An 18,224-nucleotide genomic window follows, 5' to 3' on the forward strand; every position below is an offset into this window, starting at 1 on the left:
GGTCTCCAATGGAAACCACAGCAGGGAGGACATGGCCTTGGCTTGGAGACAGCACTGCAAAAGAATGTCCTGGGAGAAAAGCACAGCCTGTGAGGAAAAGCATTGGAGTGGGCTTGAGGAATTGGAGATGGGGATAACGGTGAAATACTCTTAACACTCAGGGTGGGTGGGAGGCCAGTGAGCCTCCAGGAGCCACCAGAGCGAATGTTTTTGTGGTGTATCTTCATCTCTTTAGATATGGATCCTTGTCACAAAGCAGAGGGTAAGAACAGAACACTTGCTCGTTTCAGCATTTTTATTAAACAGTGCTCCCTCAGCAGATGCAGATTGGTGTATGAACCCTGGGATAGTGCTGCCATGGTATCTGGCAGGAACCATCTCCTTTACACAAGAAGTGCCAGGAGAAGCCCAGGCTCAGAGCAGTGTCCCTGTGCTGCCATTACACTAGCCACACTGGGAGCAGGCCCCATGTACTGCAGGATGCTGTTAAATGTAGCCAAATTCTGCTCTCAAGGGTCCTCCTTTCCAGTCACCTCCCTGTGCTGTTTAGGCCCTGTGAATGATAAGGACTGACCACTGCTGAGTCCATGTGAGCTTGAGGCTTCTGATGGGGATGCCCAGCCTAAAGCAGGTGAGTTTCTCTGTGCTTTGGGCTGTCTCTTGATGAAGGTGTGATGGCAGAGGGAGGCTGGGCTTTGAGGAAACAGCCAGCCTTGCAGGAATGGTTTCTACTCCTTGCAGGAGCAGCCCGTGCAGCTGTGGTTAGGCTGCCTTGTGCTCAGGCACATGTGAGCTTGCTGGGTTGGTGTGCCAGGATTGGGCCTCCTGCTTCACTGTTGCCGGTGCAGGGTGTGCCAGCTTGGAAGCAGGCAGCTGCCTGCCTGCCTGATCTCAGGTGGCCTGAGGCACTCAGGAACTGGGCCCTTAAAAGATCAAAACCCACACTGACTCTGGCACAGGCTGAGGAGCTGCCCTTAAACAGCACAAAGAGCTGCATCAGTGACCTTCACTGTGCTGTGTGTAGCTTGTGCTCAGTGCTGAGAGAGTGGTTTGCAAGGGTTAGGTCCTGAGCTGCTGCACATGAGTGTAGCATCAGCTAAGGACAGAAAAGCAGGTTTACCACTTGCAAGTACCAGGTCTGCTTGACAGTCACCACTACTTAAGCTAGGGCAGATTTTCCAGTTGGTTGGATGTGTGGTTGTATATCCAAGCAGAATAAGCAGTAATGAGGCAAATAAGTGACTGAAATTATCCAGGTTCAGGAAAGCTTGTAAAACAAAGCATGTAAACCAAATCTATACAGGTAATAGGTTGAACACTGACAGAACTCAGTGGAATACATTTCCCATGCTGCTGCTGGTGGGCCCAGCACCACCTAACACCTATAGTAGTCATACACAATTTTAAATAAAGAATGCAAAATACACTTTCAAAACTAAGCAGAAGCATCCATACCAACAAGCATGCTTAGCTCACTTTTAGATGGGAGTTTTCCATTAAATTGATGGATTTTTGCAATGTTTAGCTTAAGATGTCAAATAAGCACAAAAGCTAATGGATTACTAGTCTGTCACAGAAGAGCTATACTTAGCCTTTGCCTTTAAAGCAGACAGGAGGAAGTTCAGGACAAGGCTTTATCATGGAAGTTCCAGCTGTACCACTTGCACTGTGACATTTAAGAAAACATGTATCAAGACTCCACAGTCCATCACATTAACTTCAGTTGGAGCAGCCCAGTTCCTGAACTGCCTGCTCCCTGGGTGCTCAGAAAGAAAACACTTAAAAGGAGCTTGCAACTTGCAGTCTCAGATTTTCATGTTCTGTTTTTCAAAGGCAATTAAATTCCTGCAACTATTTGTCAGCACAAAAAAATATAAATGGCTGGAGTTACATTCAACAGAAAACTTTCTCCCAGGAAATGGGATACAGAAAATAGCAAAACTCTAGACCCAATAAAATACTGTACATTTTCTCCCTGCTCCCACCTGCAGCCCTGCAATTGTAAGAGACATCAGTAAAACCTGCCTTCTGTCTTTTCAATTGAAACAATGCAATGAGATGACCAGAAGCATTAGAGAACTCAGCATGCCCTCAGGAGGATGGGTTGATGTTCAGTTAGGTGAACAATGATGAGTCTGGAAGAAGGAGAAAGCAGCCTTGACCTGCTTTTCTAGGTGTGGATGGATTCAGCAGGAAAGTGCTAAGCTCAGAATTAGAGTTCAAACGCAGGGAACTTGGCCTTGGTTGGCACCAGCAGGTCTGCAAGAAAGTAAATGGTTCCAGCCATTCCTGAGGATGAGAGAAAACAATGTGGTTCAGAGACATTCCCTTTTAGCAACTATCCAGGGGGTAAATGAGTCATGAAGACAGAAAAAAGGGTAACATTTTCAGAAGGACCTAAATAATTTCTAAGGTCTGAACCCAGCTTTCTCAAGCAACTTAGGTACCTCAGTTGGGAAAGCATTTTGAAGCTAATTAAATGTTGAAAAGCCCCTGGGGAAACATGATGGATCTTCCCCCTTCCAGCTTCCTCCCTTTAACTGACTGCAGGTTTAACAATCTGGAATATCTGCATAACTCTGGACCCTGTGACATTGCTTCCTCAGGACCTCACTGATGTAACTGCCCTCATTTGCTGGCCTGCAGAAAAACTGGGGAGATTCAGGTGAGCTGAGGAACTGGCTGTTTCAGCAATGCCTGCTGATGGCAGATTTTGGAGGAGCCCTTAGTGACAAAGTGCCACAGAAGCCAACAGGCCTACAAAAGCAGCCCTGTTTGTTCCTCACACCTTTGGAATGGAACTGGAAAGCTCCTGAAGGACGTCAGTCCTTAAAGCTGTACTGAAAAGAGACTGACTGAGAAGCCAGGCTACAAATTACTGTAAGGTAGACTTTGACTGGTACCCATTAAAGAGCTGCTCTTGAGACCTGTTTGCAGAATCTGTGCAGGAGGCCCAAGAGGACCAGACACTCCAGCTCAGATATTTGCCTGTGCTACAAGGAGACTTCTCCCTTCTGGGAAAGGGTAAAAACTGTGAATACAATTTCCTTCCCATCCTCTATGCTGAGTTTGGCAAAGACTTGAGTGGAGCATGTATTAAATTTGTCCTTGGTGCTGGGCTGGCTCAGATCCGGGAGCAAAACACACGCACAGAGATGGAGGTTACCTTCAAAGAGAGAGAAGGGTGTGTCTGGAGTCCGGCATCCGTGTTGACCATAACTTAAACACCACTCTGCAAACTGAGGAAAGAGGAACAAAAAGCTTTTCAAATTCTCTTCAAGACAGATCTTAAAAAATAACCACACTAATCTTTGCATTATCCCGTGCAGAGAAAGGCTCCTGCTGCATCTTCCTTCTGTGCAGCCTGTCAGACAGTGATGGTGCTGTTGAAGGACTATTCTGGTGGAGCTGCCACAGCAGAAATTAAATTTCAAAGGCAAAGGTGGTGATGTAAAAGGCAGAAAGGGATAATCCCCTCTCCCTTCCTTACATAGGCTCTCACCTTGCAAGCCCTGTACAGGTATTTCATATTCTGAGTGAGGTTGTACAGTGCTAGGAAGCCATAAGCATTGCCAGCTGCCCCGTGGCACAGCCCGTAGCCTTTCTTCAGCAACCCGTGCTGCCAGATCACTTCTGCACACTGCAGGGCATCACTTAGGTACTGCTGTTCCCCAAAGACCTGCAGAGACAAGAAGTATTTCCTCTTGCTCAAGCAATTTCCTCCACACAAAGAGCATCCCTGTGTCAGTGGGAAGGTTTGGGATAATTAGTTTCTCTCCTACTAAAATCTTAATGCTTTGACTTTGCTGTCTACTTGAAAGGAGGATGTTTTTGACAGGATGAATGGGGCTGTATGACCATTACTTCACACACAACTAGCTGTTACCATCAGTCACCTGCAATAGGACACCCCACACACCTGATGGGTATTTAAAACCACAATTTTTTTAAAAGACTGATTTCAGTTTCAGTCAGTGGTCCCTGGGGAGTGATTTCATTGTAACAAGCCATCCTACTTTCAGGCAGCGGGACTCTCAACAGTCTTCTCTGTGATGAAGATCCACATTTTGCAAGATTTCTGGTACCTTGTAAGCCTGGATAAGCATGTAGATAACACCTGGTGCCCCATGGCACCAGTGGACAAGTAGGTCTCTGGTGTCATCAATGCATGGAGGGTAATTGCCAGATGGGAACTTGAGCTGGCAGACATAGTCCACGCTGGGCTTGACTGTGTTGTGAAGTTTTACTTGACTCACTCCAAGGCCAGGCTAAGAAAGAAAGCAAGTGTTAAATCAAGGAGAATTACTGTTATGTCTCTCACTAAGAGACCCAAGATCTGCCTGAAAGGCAGAAACAAAGCCAGCTATGGCCACGTTCCTACATGCTCCTTGTAACTCAAGTAATTTCTTTGGTCCAGGCTTTCACACACCACAAACACACACCTGGCTCCTGGCTACTCTGCCTTTTGGCAGGGACTTAGTTCCAGTCCTGCCTTTGCAGCCCCAGAAACAAGGCTGCTCCTAGCATGTCATGTGGCCCTCTAAGCAAAAAGGCTTGCTGCTGCTTTTCCTGAAGATGAGTAGAAATCATCTCAGGTACTCAGAGCTGGAGTAAAGAGGTAAACTGTGAGAACAGCATTCAAGTTGAATACAAGGATTGATTTCTAGAACCCAGAGCATCTAGGCTCTGGGTTGCTGGGCCAGCCCAGCTGGCAGGCTGTGATGCTGCATTTTCACAGATGTTTCTGGGTAACTGGTAGGGGGTCAGTTCACTGCTGACCTCAGACAGAAGCAAGGGAGTGGCTTCAGTGTCCTCTTCCAGTGACAGTGCTGCACATGAATCTGTGCAGTTCTGAATTCCCATGGTAGGCTGCAATAAGCACTCTCATCAAAGGATCAGACTGTTCCCAGGCTGATAACTTGAAAATTAAAAATAAATACTCATGCAGTAGAACCATAAAAGTCCAATGTCCTCCATATTTCCCTTGTCTGATTCTCCTAAGGCTTTCTGTGCATTATGCTTGGCTGACTAAGGCTCCTTGTACTTTATATAGAAGTGATGCACAAAGTCCATGAAATATTAGAGACTTAAATTCTTTAAAACATCAGCCTGGAAAAAATGTCAGGGACTTGGTGAAAATTTAGGCTGACAGCAAACCTTTGTCTCCCCTGCTCTCAACTAGCCATTCTGTACTCCTGGGCAATAATCACTTGGCATCCTCCTCTTGCCAAATCTCCTCCTGCTTAAAAAACACCAATCACCTCTTCTTCTCTGAGTCACATAAGAAGCTTACACCCACAGGAACCTCCCTTATCCTGCATATGGGCTTGAGCTTTGAAGCTACTGAAGGAAAGCTCAAATAGTTGATACCTGGTGGTTTTTTGTCCACCTGCTGTGAGTTGGGTCTAATAAAAGGTATCACCTATTTCTGTGAACATTACTACGTCGAAATAAATTGTGTTGATCAGTAGGTGCCCTGAATGCTTTGAAAATGCAATGTTATTTTTTGCCGTTATTTTTCAAAGAGCTCAAGTTCTGTAAATTTATGCACAAAGTGAACCACAGGGGAATTATCACCCTCATTTCAGAGCTGGGAAAGCAAAGATTTCTAAAGCTCCAGTGAGTTGTGTAAAATTGTGGGAAACAGAACAGCAAAGGAAAGGGGCTCTGCAGCTCCTCCCTCTTGTCTTCCCCTGCTTACTTCAAGCACTACAGCATTCAGCTGCTTTCCAAAGCAAAAAGTTCCACTTTTCCTGGGTTCAGACATAGGTTCTGATTTGGAAAGAAAGATATTTCCCACTTTCTTCCTATGAACACAGTCTCTTTTGCCATGCTTTCCTTGCACAGATTCTCATTCTGTAATGATCTGAGATTGCTCCAAGTAACCACCTTAAATGATGCAGGAAGTCCACAGATACCAAGAGCTGGGAATACTTTATAAGCAATGAAAACAGGAAGGGGCAAAGGGAAGCTCAGACCCAGCTGACTTATGGGGCTTTCTTATGTGAAAGGCCACATTTCCCTATGGATCATCACCGATGTGGGAAATTCCATCTCACAGATTTTGAGAAAACCTTTAGAAGTAGTAACTTGATCAAACCCAGGATTATGTCCATCGGACAAGGGATCCTGCCCAGGTTGATATCACCAAGAGCCAATTCAAATGCTCCTCTTTGTTCAAAGAAATGAGAAACAGCTGCTAAAGGCCCCTCCCCTCCAGTGCCTCTTACCTGCATGAGAAAATAGTAAATCCCAGCCAAACCATGGGCTGCCCCTACGTAGTACTCCTGGTACCACTCGTACATCAGTGGGCTCTTTGCAGTAAAGTTCCTCCTTTTGGCCAAGCTCTCTCCTGAGGCCACAACAGCTTCACAGACCTGTGGAAGGGAACAGATACAGGTGAGGGAAATGCTGTTATCTTGGACACAGCACAATGAATATCCTGGCACAGAACAAAAGGGTTGTTTTTCTGCCCGAACACAGGGAAGACTGTGGGTGAGGGAGTGATATATGTGCCAGTTCAGTACTGCCTGTGGATTTATATGGATGGTACTGGGGGGTGGGGTGCTTTGTCCTTTTGGAAGAAGAGCAGGGATAACATGACGTGGTTTCTCCCTTTTTGCCTGAGTTCTTTACATCTAGCATTGATTTTCACCTGCTCCAAGATGAGCTGCAGGGGAAGAGACAGCTAACAAATCAGCAGCAGCCACAGTACCTGTTGAATGTGACTTTGAGGGATCTTTTCCTCTCCAAAGTGCTTGTTCACAAATACCAGTGCATAGAGGTAGCCCAGGCGCCCGTACAGCAGCTCGTCTGGCACTCGCGAGTCAAGCTTCTGTAGATGGAGCAAACTGCAGAGAAAAAAGCACCACGTGAGGGAGATAAGAGGACACTCAAAGCCACATAAGCAAGCAGTGAGACTGGAACCCCAAAACACGGGTTTGTTCCTGCATGCTGCCTGCCCCCCGGGAGACATCAGGCCAATCTCTGGGTCTCAGCCTTCTAGCTACGCAAGGTGCATAATCACAGAATCCCTCTTTCCCCTTTGATTTTTGTATGGATTATTAGTTTAGTCTGCTCAGCTCTTTCCAATGCAGTTGTATTATGTGCTTGTTTTTTAGAGCACCAGCTCTGGGAAAGGCTACTTGTGGGGAAACCTGGTCTGCAGGGCAGCATATGAAGTTGCTGATTGCTCAGAAAGGCTGCCCACCATTACCGTGTGCTGCAGCTGGCAAGGCAGATGCTCTGCCAAAAATGACTGTTTTCAGACTTAACTAGTATCTGTTTAATTTGGCTGCTCAAGGAATGCTAAAAAGTCAAACTGTTGCTGATGGTATGTGGAAAAATCTCTCAACTTGTCCTCAGAAGCCTGATAGAAAAGTCCCTTTCTCTCCATGTCTGCAAGTGGCCAGGGCTACACTGTCAGTGGAGAAAGAGGTGCTTTCATGCAGAATGCATTTCTCAGATGTGAGGGGGTAAATTGAGGTCCTGAAAGGAAGAGCCACTCCTGCTCACTATCAGCCTGGTATTTCAACTGTCAAAAATCAGGTTTCTGGACAGAGGGTAAGCAAAGCAGCTGTAGAGCAAGATGGGATTTTTGTATGTCACTGGCTCTAAAAGCAAACTTTTAACCTTCTGAATTGGTTGGAGATGGCAAGGAAAAGAGGACTCCTGGAACACAGCTCAGATTTTCACAGGCTCTTGGAAAATGGGCTGCCCTGAAATATTAAGTTTCTCCAGAGCATAAAAGCACATTTGTTGGTCATGAACTCATTTAGGCAAAAGCAAGGAGCTAAGAAAAAGCAAGCTTCTGTCTATTCCACTGCAGGTAAAACCTGGCTGATGGATTCTCTCCTTGGGCTTTGTAAAGATGAGGTGCTTTAAAGAAAGAATAAAATGGAGGGAGTTCCTGCTTCTCTGCAGCTGTGATAAAGTGCATTTTCTATGCACTTGAGCTGCATAACTTAGCAACTGCTCTGTAGCTGAACAGCATGCTCAAAACCCACATAAGAGATGTGAATACGGGAGTTATTTCTCAAAGAAATATTCTCTTTATAAGGGTTGCATGATCAGATTAACTGTTCTGGGAATTGGTGGCAAAGTAAGGACAGTATAACTGTTCCTTCAAGAAAATCCCATTTTTCTTTTTTCCTCTTCTCAGGTGTATGAAGAAACTGATTTCCAGGGCTCTGCCTTTATTATGCCATTAGATGGCAGTGCAGGATTAATGAGTTTCCATTCTGACACAAAACTGTAGGCAGAACAGAAGGGATACAGGAAGGAGGGAGCTACAGCAAGAAAACATATTGGGGATTATTCATAACTTGGGACTTATGCACTGAGTGTAACTGGCCAGTACTGTTTGGCAGATTAGTACCTTTTTGTTAGCAAATCCATTGTTTGGTGACGTTCACCACTTTGACACGATACTAAGCAAAACCTAAACCACCGATTATTTCAAGAACAAAGAAAGGAGTTTCATCCTCAGAGTGACTGTATCCACATAAACCAGAAGCTATTCTTAGTTAAGGGAGTGAGGAACTTAGTGTCCAAACCACACAGGCACCTCTGATTCCCACCCATGGCTTTTTTTAATTGCTGTTATGCATCAGTTGCTCGGGGCTGTTTGAGGGCATTCAGTGTTGTTCTGAAGTGTCAGGGGTTTTGTCTTGGTTTTGTGCTGACCACATGTAAACGGAAACTCTTTACAGGGCTGATTTTCACCTTCTCAAAACTGATCTCCCTTAAACAAGAACAGCTTGCAACTGCATCTCCTTAACTTCTTTCCTTCCCCTGCCACATGCTGATCTGATTGTAGGACTTGTTTGTCCTTTTCTTGTCATAAGTACCCAACAGAAATACATTTGAAAACAATTAAGGAAAGGCAGGAAATAGAAATAAATGAATCATAACCAGCTGCATTCAGCAGTTGAAAGGGATGCTGTCTAATCTTATGTTTAGGTCAAAGTCAACTAACAAATAGCAAGTGGAAGCAAGTAATAAAATTAATCTACACTTCTCCTTTTTAATCAAAACAGCTGTAAAGCTAAACTTGAGGGTTCTCAAAAAATACCAAACCTCGTGTTCTGTGTTTTTTTTTTAATTTTTTCCTCTGTGTTTATTTGGATTATTTTTAAGATGGCAGTGCCAGCTGAGCAATATCCTTGCTCTGCAGCCTGCCAGGCAAGCCTGTTTGTCCTTAAGTAGCTCTTTCCCAGGGCAGAACAAGTTTGTGCTGCCCTGCAAAGTTACTGGCTTAGTTTTCACATGACACGGCAACCAAATGTATTCAGGCTTGGTGGAAAGTGGCTGGTACAAGCCCACAGCAGGTCTGTGAGGAAGAGGAACATGAGATCAAAGGTGTAACCAAGTGTTTTACCGGGTGATGCAGTCTTCTGACTGCTTCTGGCTCTGCAGTTTGTGGTAGACAACAGCAGCCACTGCCAGGGGCCCAGCATCTCCACACAGGAAAGTGATAGATCGTCGTGTCAGGCAGCTCAGGCTCTTCTTCACGTACTCGTGGGCCACCTGAAGATAGGCTGGGTCTCCATACACCTCATACAGGTGCAAATACAGCAAAGCAATGCCTGTAGAAGGAACATTAAGGTTGCACCCACCAGAAAAGTATATGTTTCCCACTATGTGCCCTGGCTGTTTTAAGGAACCTAAAAGCTTGGCCCTCAGATTAATCTAGGGCACAAGCATTCTAGACAGGCTTCTCGGGCAAATTCAGGGGCACAACCAAAAGCTGCAGCATCCACAGCTTCTTCTCCTGCTTTATGACCTCCTTGTACTTGATGTTGCTCATAAGCAGACTGCAGGGCCAGACAAGAGCAGTGTCTGACCCAGGAGGTCCTGGAGAACAGCAGAGCTTCTGATACACAAGTTACATACTATTTTAGTAGCAAGGAACAAAAGACAAGACCTAGACAAACCCACCTAAATCTGTCAGTTGCACTTGGGACTGTTGCTAAACCGTGGAGGAAAAAAAACAACAAGTAATCTTTGGGCAAGATGGTACTTGTGGCAGAGCTGTGCTGAGCGCTTACCTATCTCAATTATTTTTTCCCATGCCAGGAGGTAAAGGGCTGGGTCACTTAGCATGGATTGGATTTTCAAAAAAAGTGGCACATCATCAGCACTGAGAAGCAGCACCCTTAAGACACCCTACTTGGCTCTTGTTTGGTGATTTTTTAAACTTATTTTTTTTCCCGTCCCTCCTACTGGAAAGCACCAACAAGGTTGTTACAGCTCTCTGGACATCATCTCCTGCTACTGAGCAGGTCCCAAGCCCTACACCAAGGACTGGTGTATCCTTGAGAAGAAGGGGGCTGCCCAACTTTTGTCTGCAGCGCAACATTCCTGAGATCAGCCCTTGCCTAAAACATAAACAGTTTCCTGGGATGCTGGAAAAGGCTGCACGGTCCCTCCTGGAGGTTTTCAATGGGCTGGCCAGCTACAGAAACAATACTGCTACTGAGAGGTCACATCAAGTGCTGTCCTTTGTCTCCATCTGCCTCATCTTCATCCAGCTCTTGAAGCTTTTAGTAGGTAACTGAGAAGTCCTCAGTGTCTGAAATTCTGCCACGTTTGAACCATCCTTCTGATTGGGAAGGCATCCTCAGACATGCACTGGAGAAAGCCACTGGCCTATATCACTTTCAGAAAAGCTTTTTTCTCCCCTTACCAGTAACCATTTCTAAGAAGACTCGGGTCCTGCATTTAAGCCTAAATTAGTAGATCCACTCTCCGCAGATTTTGGTGTGGTAAGGTGAGGGAGGACAAGCAGGCTGCAAAATTGCTTTTCATGGCACTCAGGACAATTTTAAATTTAGATCATTTTCTCATTTTGCATGGGTAATCTCCAAAGCTTCGTGCTACAGACAATTCAATTTCACATGTATATTACAGCCAAATTTCCATTTCTTGCTGAAGCTAATAACCTTGTTCTCTCTCTAAGCAGTTCAGTGCTGGTATTTCCAGAGAGAGCTCAGGTGTACAGTGCCATCACTCAACTCTGTAAGGATGTGGAGATGAAGCCCTTTTTTAAGGGAAACCCTCCTCTTCCAGCTAGTAAATGTCAAGGGACTTTCCTTCATTTATTTGGCACCTAGCATAGCTTTAATAGGCTTGATAGCTGAGCACAACTTGCACTCTTGACTTACCTGGTTTAATATAGAAGTTTTTGCTTTGTAAGTAGCTTTTATTCCCATTGCCATCACACCACCCTAATTATGTACATAACTACCATGCTAAGACCACTGCTAGGATTGAATTCTTAGAAAGTAAATGTCTCAGCATTGTTTTCCTCTGGCTTCTTTACCTCTCTTCTTTTAAAATATTTCTCACCCCCTTTCCTCCTAGTCCCAAGCATCTTTGGAAAGACTCCAAAAAAACACTGACCTATATTAAAGGACAGAAGGGATGACTTGCTAGCCCAGGTTGTTAATTTTGTCTTTTAAAACCCAAAGGCTTTAGAAATTGAATCTAAAGCAAATTTTCTCAACTTCTTCCTCAAGGAATTAATGTTCTCAAGCTGATCAGAAGGGCTTAGTGCAGTGCTGCCTTCAGCCCACTGCTTGCTGTCTTGTGGCCTGTGAGCCCAAAAGTCAGGAAGGCCAGCAGAGGAGGGCAGGCCCATGTTTACAGAGGCATGGAGAGGAATACAAAAGGTAGTTGCCTGGGAATATCCTATTTTGACCTCTGTGCCAAGATGTAGGCAGCATATTTCAGAGGCAGTGCAGACTGGAGGCAAGAGAGTTCCCACTGGATGAACTTGGCAGAAGCTACTCCATAGCTCTGCCTCACCCCAACTGGCCAGGCAGGGCTTGCCAACTGATGGGCTGTTTGTTTGGCATGCTTGAAGTGCTGTACAAACATGGCATCATCAGTCAAAAGGGGTTAGGTAAGCAGTGGGTCTGCTCCATTTCTGTGTGCCCTGGAGGTAGGTCTGTGTTCAGTCCCCCAGCTGGAAATGTGACCTGTTTTTGTGACCTGTGAGATTCCTGATTGTTTCTAGCAGAACTGCCATGCAGTGACTGCCTGTGGTCTGCCATTGCCAAAGATGTACAGGCTTTGTTCTCTTTATGGGTTACTAACGTTTCTTCAGACTTGAAAGCTTTTTGCTCCTTGCAGGATGGCAGTGAACACTTGCTGCTGACAGCACATCCTTTAGCAGGGCTCTGGTGACTGAAACTGCCATCTCTAGTGTGTGGGAAGCCAATACATCGGAGTGCTAATGACCGAGATGCTTGGTCACTGCAGGAAATCAGGAGGCAACAATGAATTCTGCATGTCTCTCACAAAGCCTGTTTGTTTAACATCTTCAGTAGGGTGGTAAACAACATCTCTTTCCTCTTTCCACCCTGTATGGGCAGCATTGTGGCTGCTGAGGGGTGCTTTGCATTAGAAGCTTCCTTTGAGCAAGGCAGAGAGAAGACTTAAACATACAGAGCAGACATGCAATTGTTTGCACTGGTTGGTGCTGGTGGCCCTGACTTGAGCAAACACTGCTTTCAACAGAGCAGACATCAGTGGAGATACCCAAAAAGTTCTTGCTTGAGAGCTAAAGCACTGCAGCAGGCTGAAAAGACATCTCATCCATATGACCATTCTGTTGATCAAAGACAAGTAAAGCTGTGCCTCAACTTGCCTGCAAGTTTAGACTCGTTCTTTATGTTGGATTGCACTACCACTGCAAACAGTTCTCTGGTGGCAGAACAGCAGTAGTGAGACAAAGCTTCCCCTTCATGCTGAAAGAGTGGATACAAGTGAGAGTAAGCACTGCTTGGCATCAGCTCCTCTGCAGTCCCCTTGCTGACAGCACCACCAGGGATGGGCATTCAGCTGGTCTGAACATGCCTCTTGTCCACCAGGAGCTGAGCTGCAATGTGGTCCTTTCACAAAGGACGTGAGGTTGCCACAAGAGGAGATTTCTTGTCCTAATTTGGAGCAGCTCCAAACCTGCCATCTACAGTAATAAAGAGGTCAGAGATCTTGCACTGACCCAGGGAGTAAGTCAGCTAGCATCCTCAAAGCAGGGTGTCAAACACAGGGGGAAGAAGTGGAAAACTATCTCTGCATGTAGGTACAAAGCCTGATGGTTTCTAGTGAGAAACCTGATGTAATTTTAATGTGTCAGGCATGGGGTAATAGCTACAGAGGGGGTGGCATAGCTTTACTGCACATCTTTTCTAGTGCAGACACGTGGGTTGTTATCTTGTGCTCATAAATACATGCCAAAGCCATGCTGAACGGAACAGTGGGGCATCTTCTTCAGAGGGCTGAGGGGAACTGTCTGAGAAGCCATGGTGCATTATTTACTGTACAGCTTGCCTTCCTACTGCGCTGTGGGACATGGGCCATTTCTCAGGGTGCCTCAGCTTTTCCAGCCTTAAAACCTGGGTAACAAAGCTTCTTTTCTCAAACTTTTTAGCAAAGAAGCTTCCCCCTGTAAAAAAACTAAACAAAACAAAAAAACAGCCCAAACCAAAACTACATGTTACCCCATCACAGAATCCCACAATGGGTTAGGTTAGAAGGGATACATGGAGTTAATCTGATCCAACCCTCTGGAAATAAGGGCAACTTCAGATTTACATCCCTTTGCTCTGAGCCTTGTCCAATCAAATACTGACTATCTCCAAGATTCACAAAAGCTACCCAGGAATCCAGGAATGTGGTTAATGTGGGTGACACAAGGCACTCTGTCCTCTCCCATCAAAGGCAGTCTCACTGCTTCCTATTCTGTAGGGATTATTTGAGGACTTTTTTCTGAACAGAACTCTCTTAAGGAGATGCAAGTTCTCTGCATTTTGAGGTTAAAACTAAGATACTGCACTACAATGAATGAAAGGTGTTTCTCCAGAAGCTTCCCTCAACTGGTATGGTCAGAATTTCTATCAATTCTTAAATGGCTTCTTTCATCTTTGTTTCTTAAATGGCTTCTTTCATCTTGGTGTGTCTTTTGAAGAGTCCTTCCAAACGCGACTCAGCTCTGCTCCTCATCTCTACTTCCCAACAGGCCAGCCAAAAGCTGTGGGTGAGGCAGACCAGCTGGACTCGCTGCTCTGCACCAGAGGCCCTTGAGCTCTGAAAGTGACTGTGACATTGCTGGAGAAGGGAATGCTTGCATGGGCAGCAAATTCCAAAGGCACTGCCATAACAGGGAGGAAGGGAAATCTCTCCCTTATATACCCTTTGAAGTGGCAGACCACCTCATCATCTTGGAAGGACACAACAGTCCAGCAGGCACTGGACTCAGGAGCTTTCCAGCTTCTGCAGTCAGCTAAGAGGTGACAGGAGTGAAGTCAGTCTCCTTCCATTCCCTTTCTATCATCTGTGGTCCCAGTTGAGGTAGTCTTTGAAGTTAAGCCTCTTGTGCTATGAGAAACACCAACACACAGGCATGTTCCTCATGCAGATCTATTTGAAAATGGATGAGGCAGTTGTACTTTTGCCAGGTGCTGAACTGCTTCCCATTCGGAATTAGCTCACGGCAGTTTACCTTTCCTCACTTGGATACTAGTGAAACAAGCAAGACCACAAAAGCTCTTACAGCAGTCTAGCCAAACTGATTAAAATACAGAAGAGAACACAGCAGCTGAGTCTGGTCTATACCCAGGCACGTACCAGGTGTTGCCTACAGTGCCCTGATCTCTGTGGGGACCCGAGTGAAACTGCAACGAGCCGACTCAAACATGTTTTGAGGGCATTCAGCCATAGGCTGGATAATCCTGATCCAAAGTGTGTTTTCCCTGCCTCTGAGCTGAAAATAGAAGTCCTTCCCTCCCTCTGCTCCAACTTCCCCTTGCCAACAAGCTGTGGCTTCTCTGGCACAAATGCAGGCTGGGGGAACAGGGCTCTGTCAAGTGTGTGGGGAAAGAAATGGGCACCAAAGTGAAATGCCAGCATATGCTGTGTATTACTGGGTGTAATGCAGTACACTTGAGTATGTTACATTTCACACAGTTTGTGCTTAGAGAGCCACATTTCAAATCTCTCTGATTAGCAGCCACAAGAGTGCAGGTGGATTTCAGACTGCTGGGCAATGATTTACATGAGAAGATACTCAACAAACCTTCTCTACATAAGCAATTACATGAAAAAGCTGCTGTCTTGGCCCAATTAATTTTGTCTCTGGAAACCAGCACTGAATAAATTAATATAGCTAGGATTAGAAAAGAAGGGAGGGTGACAAAGATACAGTGTAGTATCTGCAAACCTCACTGTGCTGGCTGTGACCTGCAGCACATGTCCACATGTTTTTGCTAATCCTGTTAGCCAAGGTGAGAAGGGCTGAGTGCCCAATGAGGAAAGATTCCTGGGAAGAAAAGTGACGAATCCCTCTTGAGAACCTCCCTTCCAAATAAAAACGAGCTGAAATCCTACCAAAGGTCTCTCAACCACTGTTTCACAACTCCAGTCGCTTTCCAACAGGAAGGTCCTCAAAACCACCCTAAGGAAGGGAACCTGGTTCCTGAGGAATGGTGTTTACCTTCTCCCCACAGACTTTCAGAGTACTCCTAACATCAGATGATTATCTTCCTGCTTTATCTCCATAATTATTCTGGCCAGAGGTAGACTCTACCATTGTGCCAAGCAACACCCTCATGACTGAAGACCATCTTTACTTACAGAGGGCTTTTCATCTGAGGGGACCTCAGAGCAGGGTGACACAGTCTGGAAGATTGAACCTGTCTCCCAAGGTGAAATCAGCCAGCACTGATAAAAAAATGCTTCAATTCACAGAAGCAGCAGAGTGCTGCCAGGCACCAGCTGATGACATCGATGTTCTCTTAGGCTGGAATTTAATACTGCCACCCTAGCACTTCTTATGAACTGCTCTAGAGTGCTTTCAGTCCCTGTCTACCTTGCTAAAATGTTTAAGCAGGCATGCCTAGCACTGCTGTCATCAAGCTGAAATGTTGGTTTAGCACCAACACAGTGAACACTGTTCTCCCAAGGCAACAGTTTGCACCGAGTTCCACAGCATCCAAGAACATACCAGCCACACCCAGATTGTCATGTAGAAAGCTGCCATTTAGGATTGCAGTGTATTGCCAAAAAACAACAAAGAAGTGGCATAAATCTTGCAGCGAGCATGAGATTAATTGCAAGTATCCTGGGGTCCCTCCCTGGAGCCTGGCAGAGGGCAGGAAAGCTGACAAAGCACACAGCAGTAGCCAAGGATGAGGTGGCAGAGAAAGGTGTGTCCTCCCTGGCTCCAGTGAAAACAGCAGTGCACACTCCCCAGGAAGGAAAACCAGGTTGATAATGCAGAACAGGAGAAAGACAAGCTCAGGGAAGCTTTGCACACAAGAGTTAGTGTGAGAAAGTCTTCCATCCTTCATGATACTCACATTTGTACTTCTGCTCCTTCCAGCAGGTACTGGAGCAGAACTAGCCCTGGCTAAGTGGAGGGGCACTACCTGGGGAACAGGAATGAAGCAACCTGCCAATCAGACAATGTCATAAGATAAAGTTCAGCCCAAACAGAAAAGATGGCCATAAACTCAGGCCATAAGGTCACCAATGCCATACACAAGCACTCCTTGCATGTGGACCTACCACATGCACCTGTCTACTTCATGGAGCAGTGGTCACCATCCCCACCATGGCCAGATTTAGAGCAAGTCCCTCTGAAGGCTCCCATGTTTGCTCTCAAGCAAGTGGTGGCTTTCTCTGTTGCAAAAGTTTGGCACGATTAACCAAGAGAAGACCCAAGATTACAGAAGATTACAGTCTTCCCTCTGCAGCTTGAAACCTGCTCCAAAAATGGGGAGCACCGAGAAAGACGAGACCCTCGTCTTAGGGTGGATCAAATCATGCGGAAGAAGCGCAGTTCCTGACCTGGATCGACTGTGATCGCTCATGCACCCAAAAAAAACCCCACCCCATGGGCTGCCTTGGCCTGCCCCAGAAGTCCCCTCCAGGGAGCTCCCGCTCCATCCAGTCCGGCGGGCACCCCCCTACCTGCCCAGCCGGTGTAGGCCGTGCAGTCCTGCGGGTCGGCAGCCTTGAGGCCCCTCTCCATCTGCTGCAGCAGCTCCCGGATCTTGTTGTTGAGCCGCTGCGTGAACTCGGGGGTCAGCTGTGAAGACAAAACCGAACGCACCGCAAAACCCCCCCTCACTGAGCGGGAAGAAAACACCCGGCAGGCGGATGGGGGATCTGGGTACGCAGGAGGGGCCGCTAACAGGGAGCTGTTTTGTGGTGGCTTGTTTTTTTTTTTAACCTGACAGGCCTTCGCGAGAGAAGCTGCGGGTACCTCAGGCCCGGGCTGGGCTCCTGGCAGGGGCGGCCCTGGGAAGGGGGCCCCGCTTCCCGCCTTGGCCACCTCGCCCCGGCCCCCCCGGCACTCACCCTCCCGGCGGCATCGAAGTAGCTGGTAGCCAAGGACTTATCGTAGTCGGCGTAGGGGTTGGGGAGCGCCCGCTGCGCCATCATGGTGCCGCCGTTTGCCCGCGCTGGGCCGGGCCGGGCCGGGCCCGCCCCCGCTCCGCTCCGCCCCGGAAGGCAGGGCCGGGGCCGGGCAGCTCCTCGGGCCGCTCCGGCAGCGCCGGGGGCTGGCGGGGTCGGGGTGCGGGTTGTTGGCTCCCGGCAGCTGCTCCTCCTGGGCGCCGTGAGGCCTGGAGGCTCTTGGCGGCTCGTCCTGTCGCGCTTCAGGGAGCCTTGAAGGATTGAGGGGGTCCCTTGTATCTCCCGCTGAGGGGTGTGAGGGACCTTTTTTATTTTCCGTGGACCCTGGGGGATTTAGGGAGTCGTGTGGGGTTTAGGGGACCCTGGGGTAGGCTGTTTAGGAAGCTGTTGAGGGCTTCCTGCGAGCTGACTCTGCAGGGCTTGGAGAGCCCTGTGGGTTGTAGGAGCCCCTTGCGCCTGACCCAGCGGGGTTTAGGGAGCCGTGCGGAGTTCAGAGGATTGTTTTTTGTTTTTGTTGTGGTTTTTTGTTTGTTTGTTTGTTTGTTTTTGTTTTTTTCTGGTCCTGAGGGGTTTAGGAAGCTGTGTAGGATTTGGGGTCTTCTTGCAGCTGACCCCGATGGGCTTAGAGAATCCTGTGGGCTGGAGAGAGCCCTGTTGGGTTTAGGGACCGTTTTGCCTGGCTCTGTGGGGCTTAGAGGTCCCTGTGGGGTTTAGGGCCTATTGGAGCTGCCTCCGAGGGCATAAGGGAGTCCTGGGGGGTTTAGGGCCCATTTTGGCTGGCTCTGTGGGGATTAGAGAGCCCT

The 18,224-nt window shown here is 47.1% G+C and overlaps 1 protein-coding gene across 2 annotated transcripts; it reads right to left on the bottom strand.

Moving 5' to 3' along the window:
• Positions 1-281: 281 nt before the first annotated feature.
• LANCL1 (LanC like glutathione S-transferase 1) lies at positions 282-17,484 on the bottom strand. 2 transcript variants are annotated; one of them, XM_051622695.1, is made up of 9 exons: positions 17,365-17,484; positions 16,975-17,092; positions 9,380-9,587; positions 6,716-6,851; positions 6,231-6,377; positions 4,086-4,268; positions 3,503-3,679; positions 3,167-3,239; positions 282-2,289 (listed from the first exon to the last, which is right to left on the bottom strand). In XM_051622695.1, the coding sequence occupies exons 1-9, from the start codon at positions 17,446-17,448 to the stop codon at positions 2,213-2,215; spliced, it is 1,203 nt and encodes a 400-aa protein (XP_051478655.1). In that variant the 5' UTR covers positions 17,449-17,484; the 3' UTR covers positions 282-2,212. The 2 variants fall into 2 exon arrangements, with proteins under 2 accessions (XP_051478655.1, XP_051478656.1); XM_051622696.1 differs by lacking the exon at positions 4,086-4,268.
• Positions 17,485-18,224: the final 740 nt, after the last annotated feature.

The sequence above is a fragment of the Apus apus genome, chromosome 6 (genome assembly GCF_020740795.1).
Source record: "Apus apus isolate bApuApu2 chromosome 6, bApuApu2.pri.cur, whole genome shotgun sequence".
Classification (NCBI taxonomy): Eukaryota; Metazoa; Chordata; class Aves; order Apodiformes; family Apodidae; genus Apus; species Apus apus.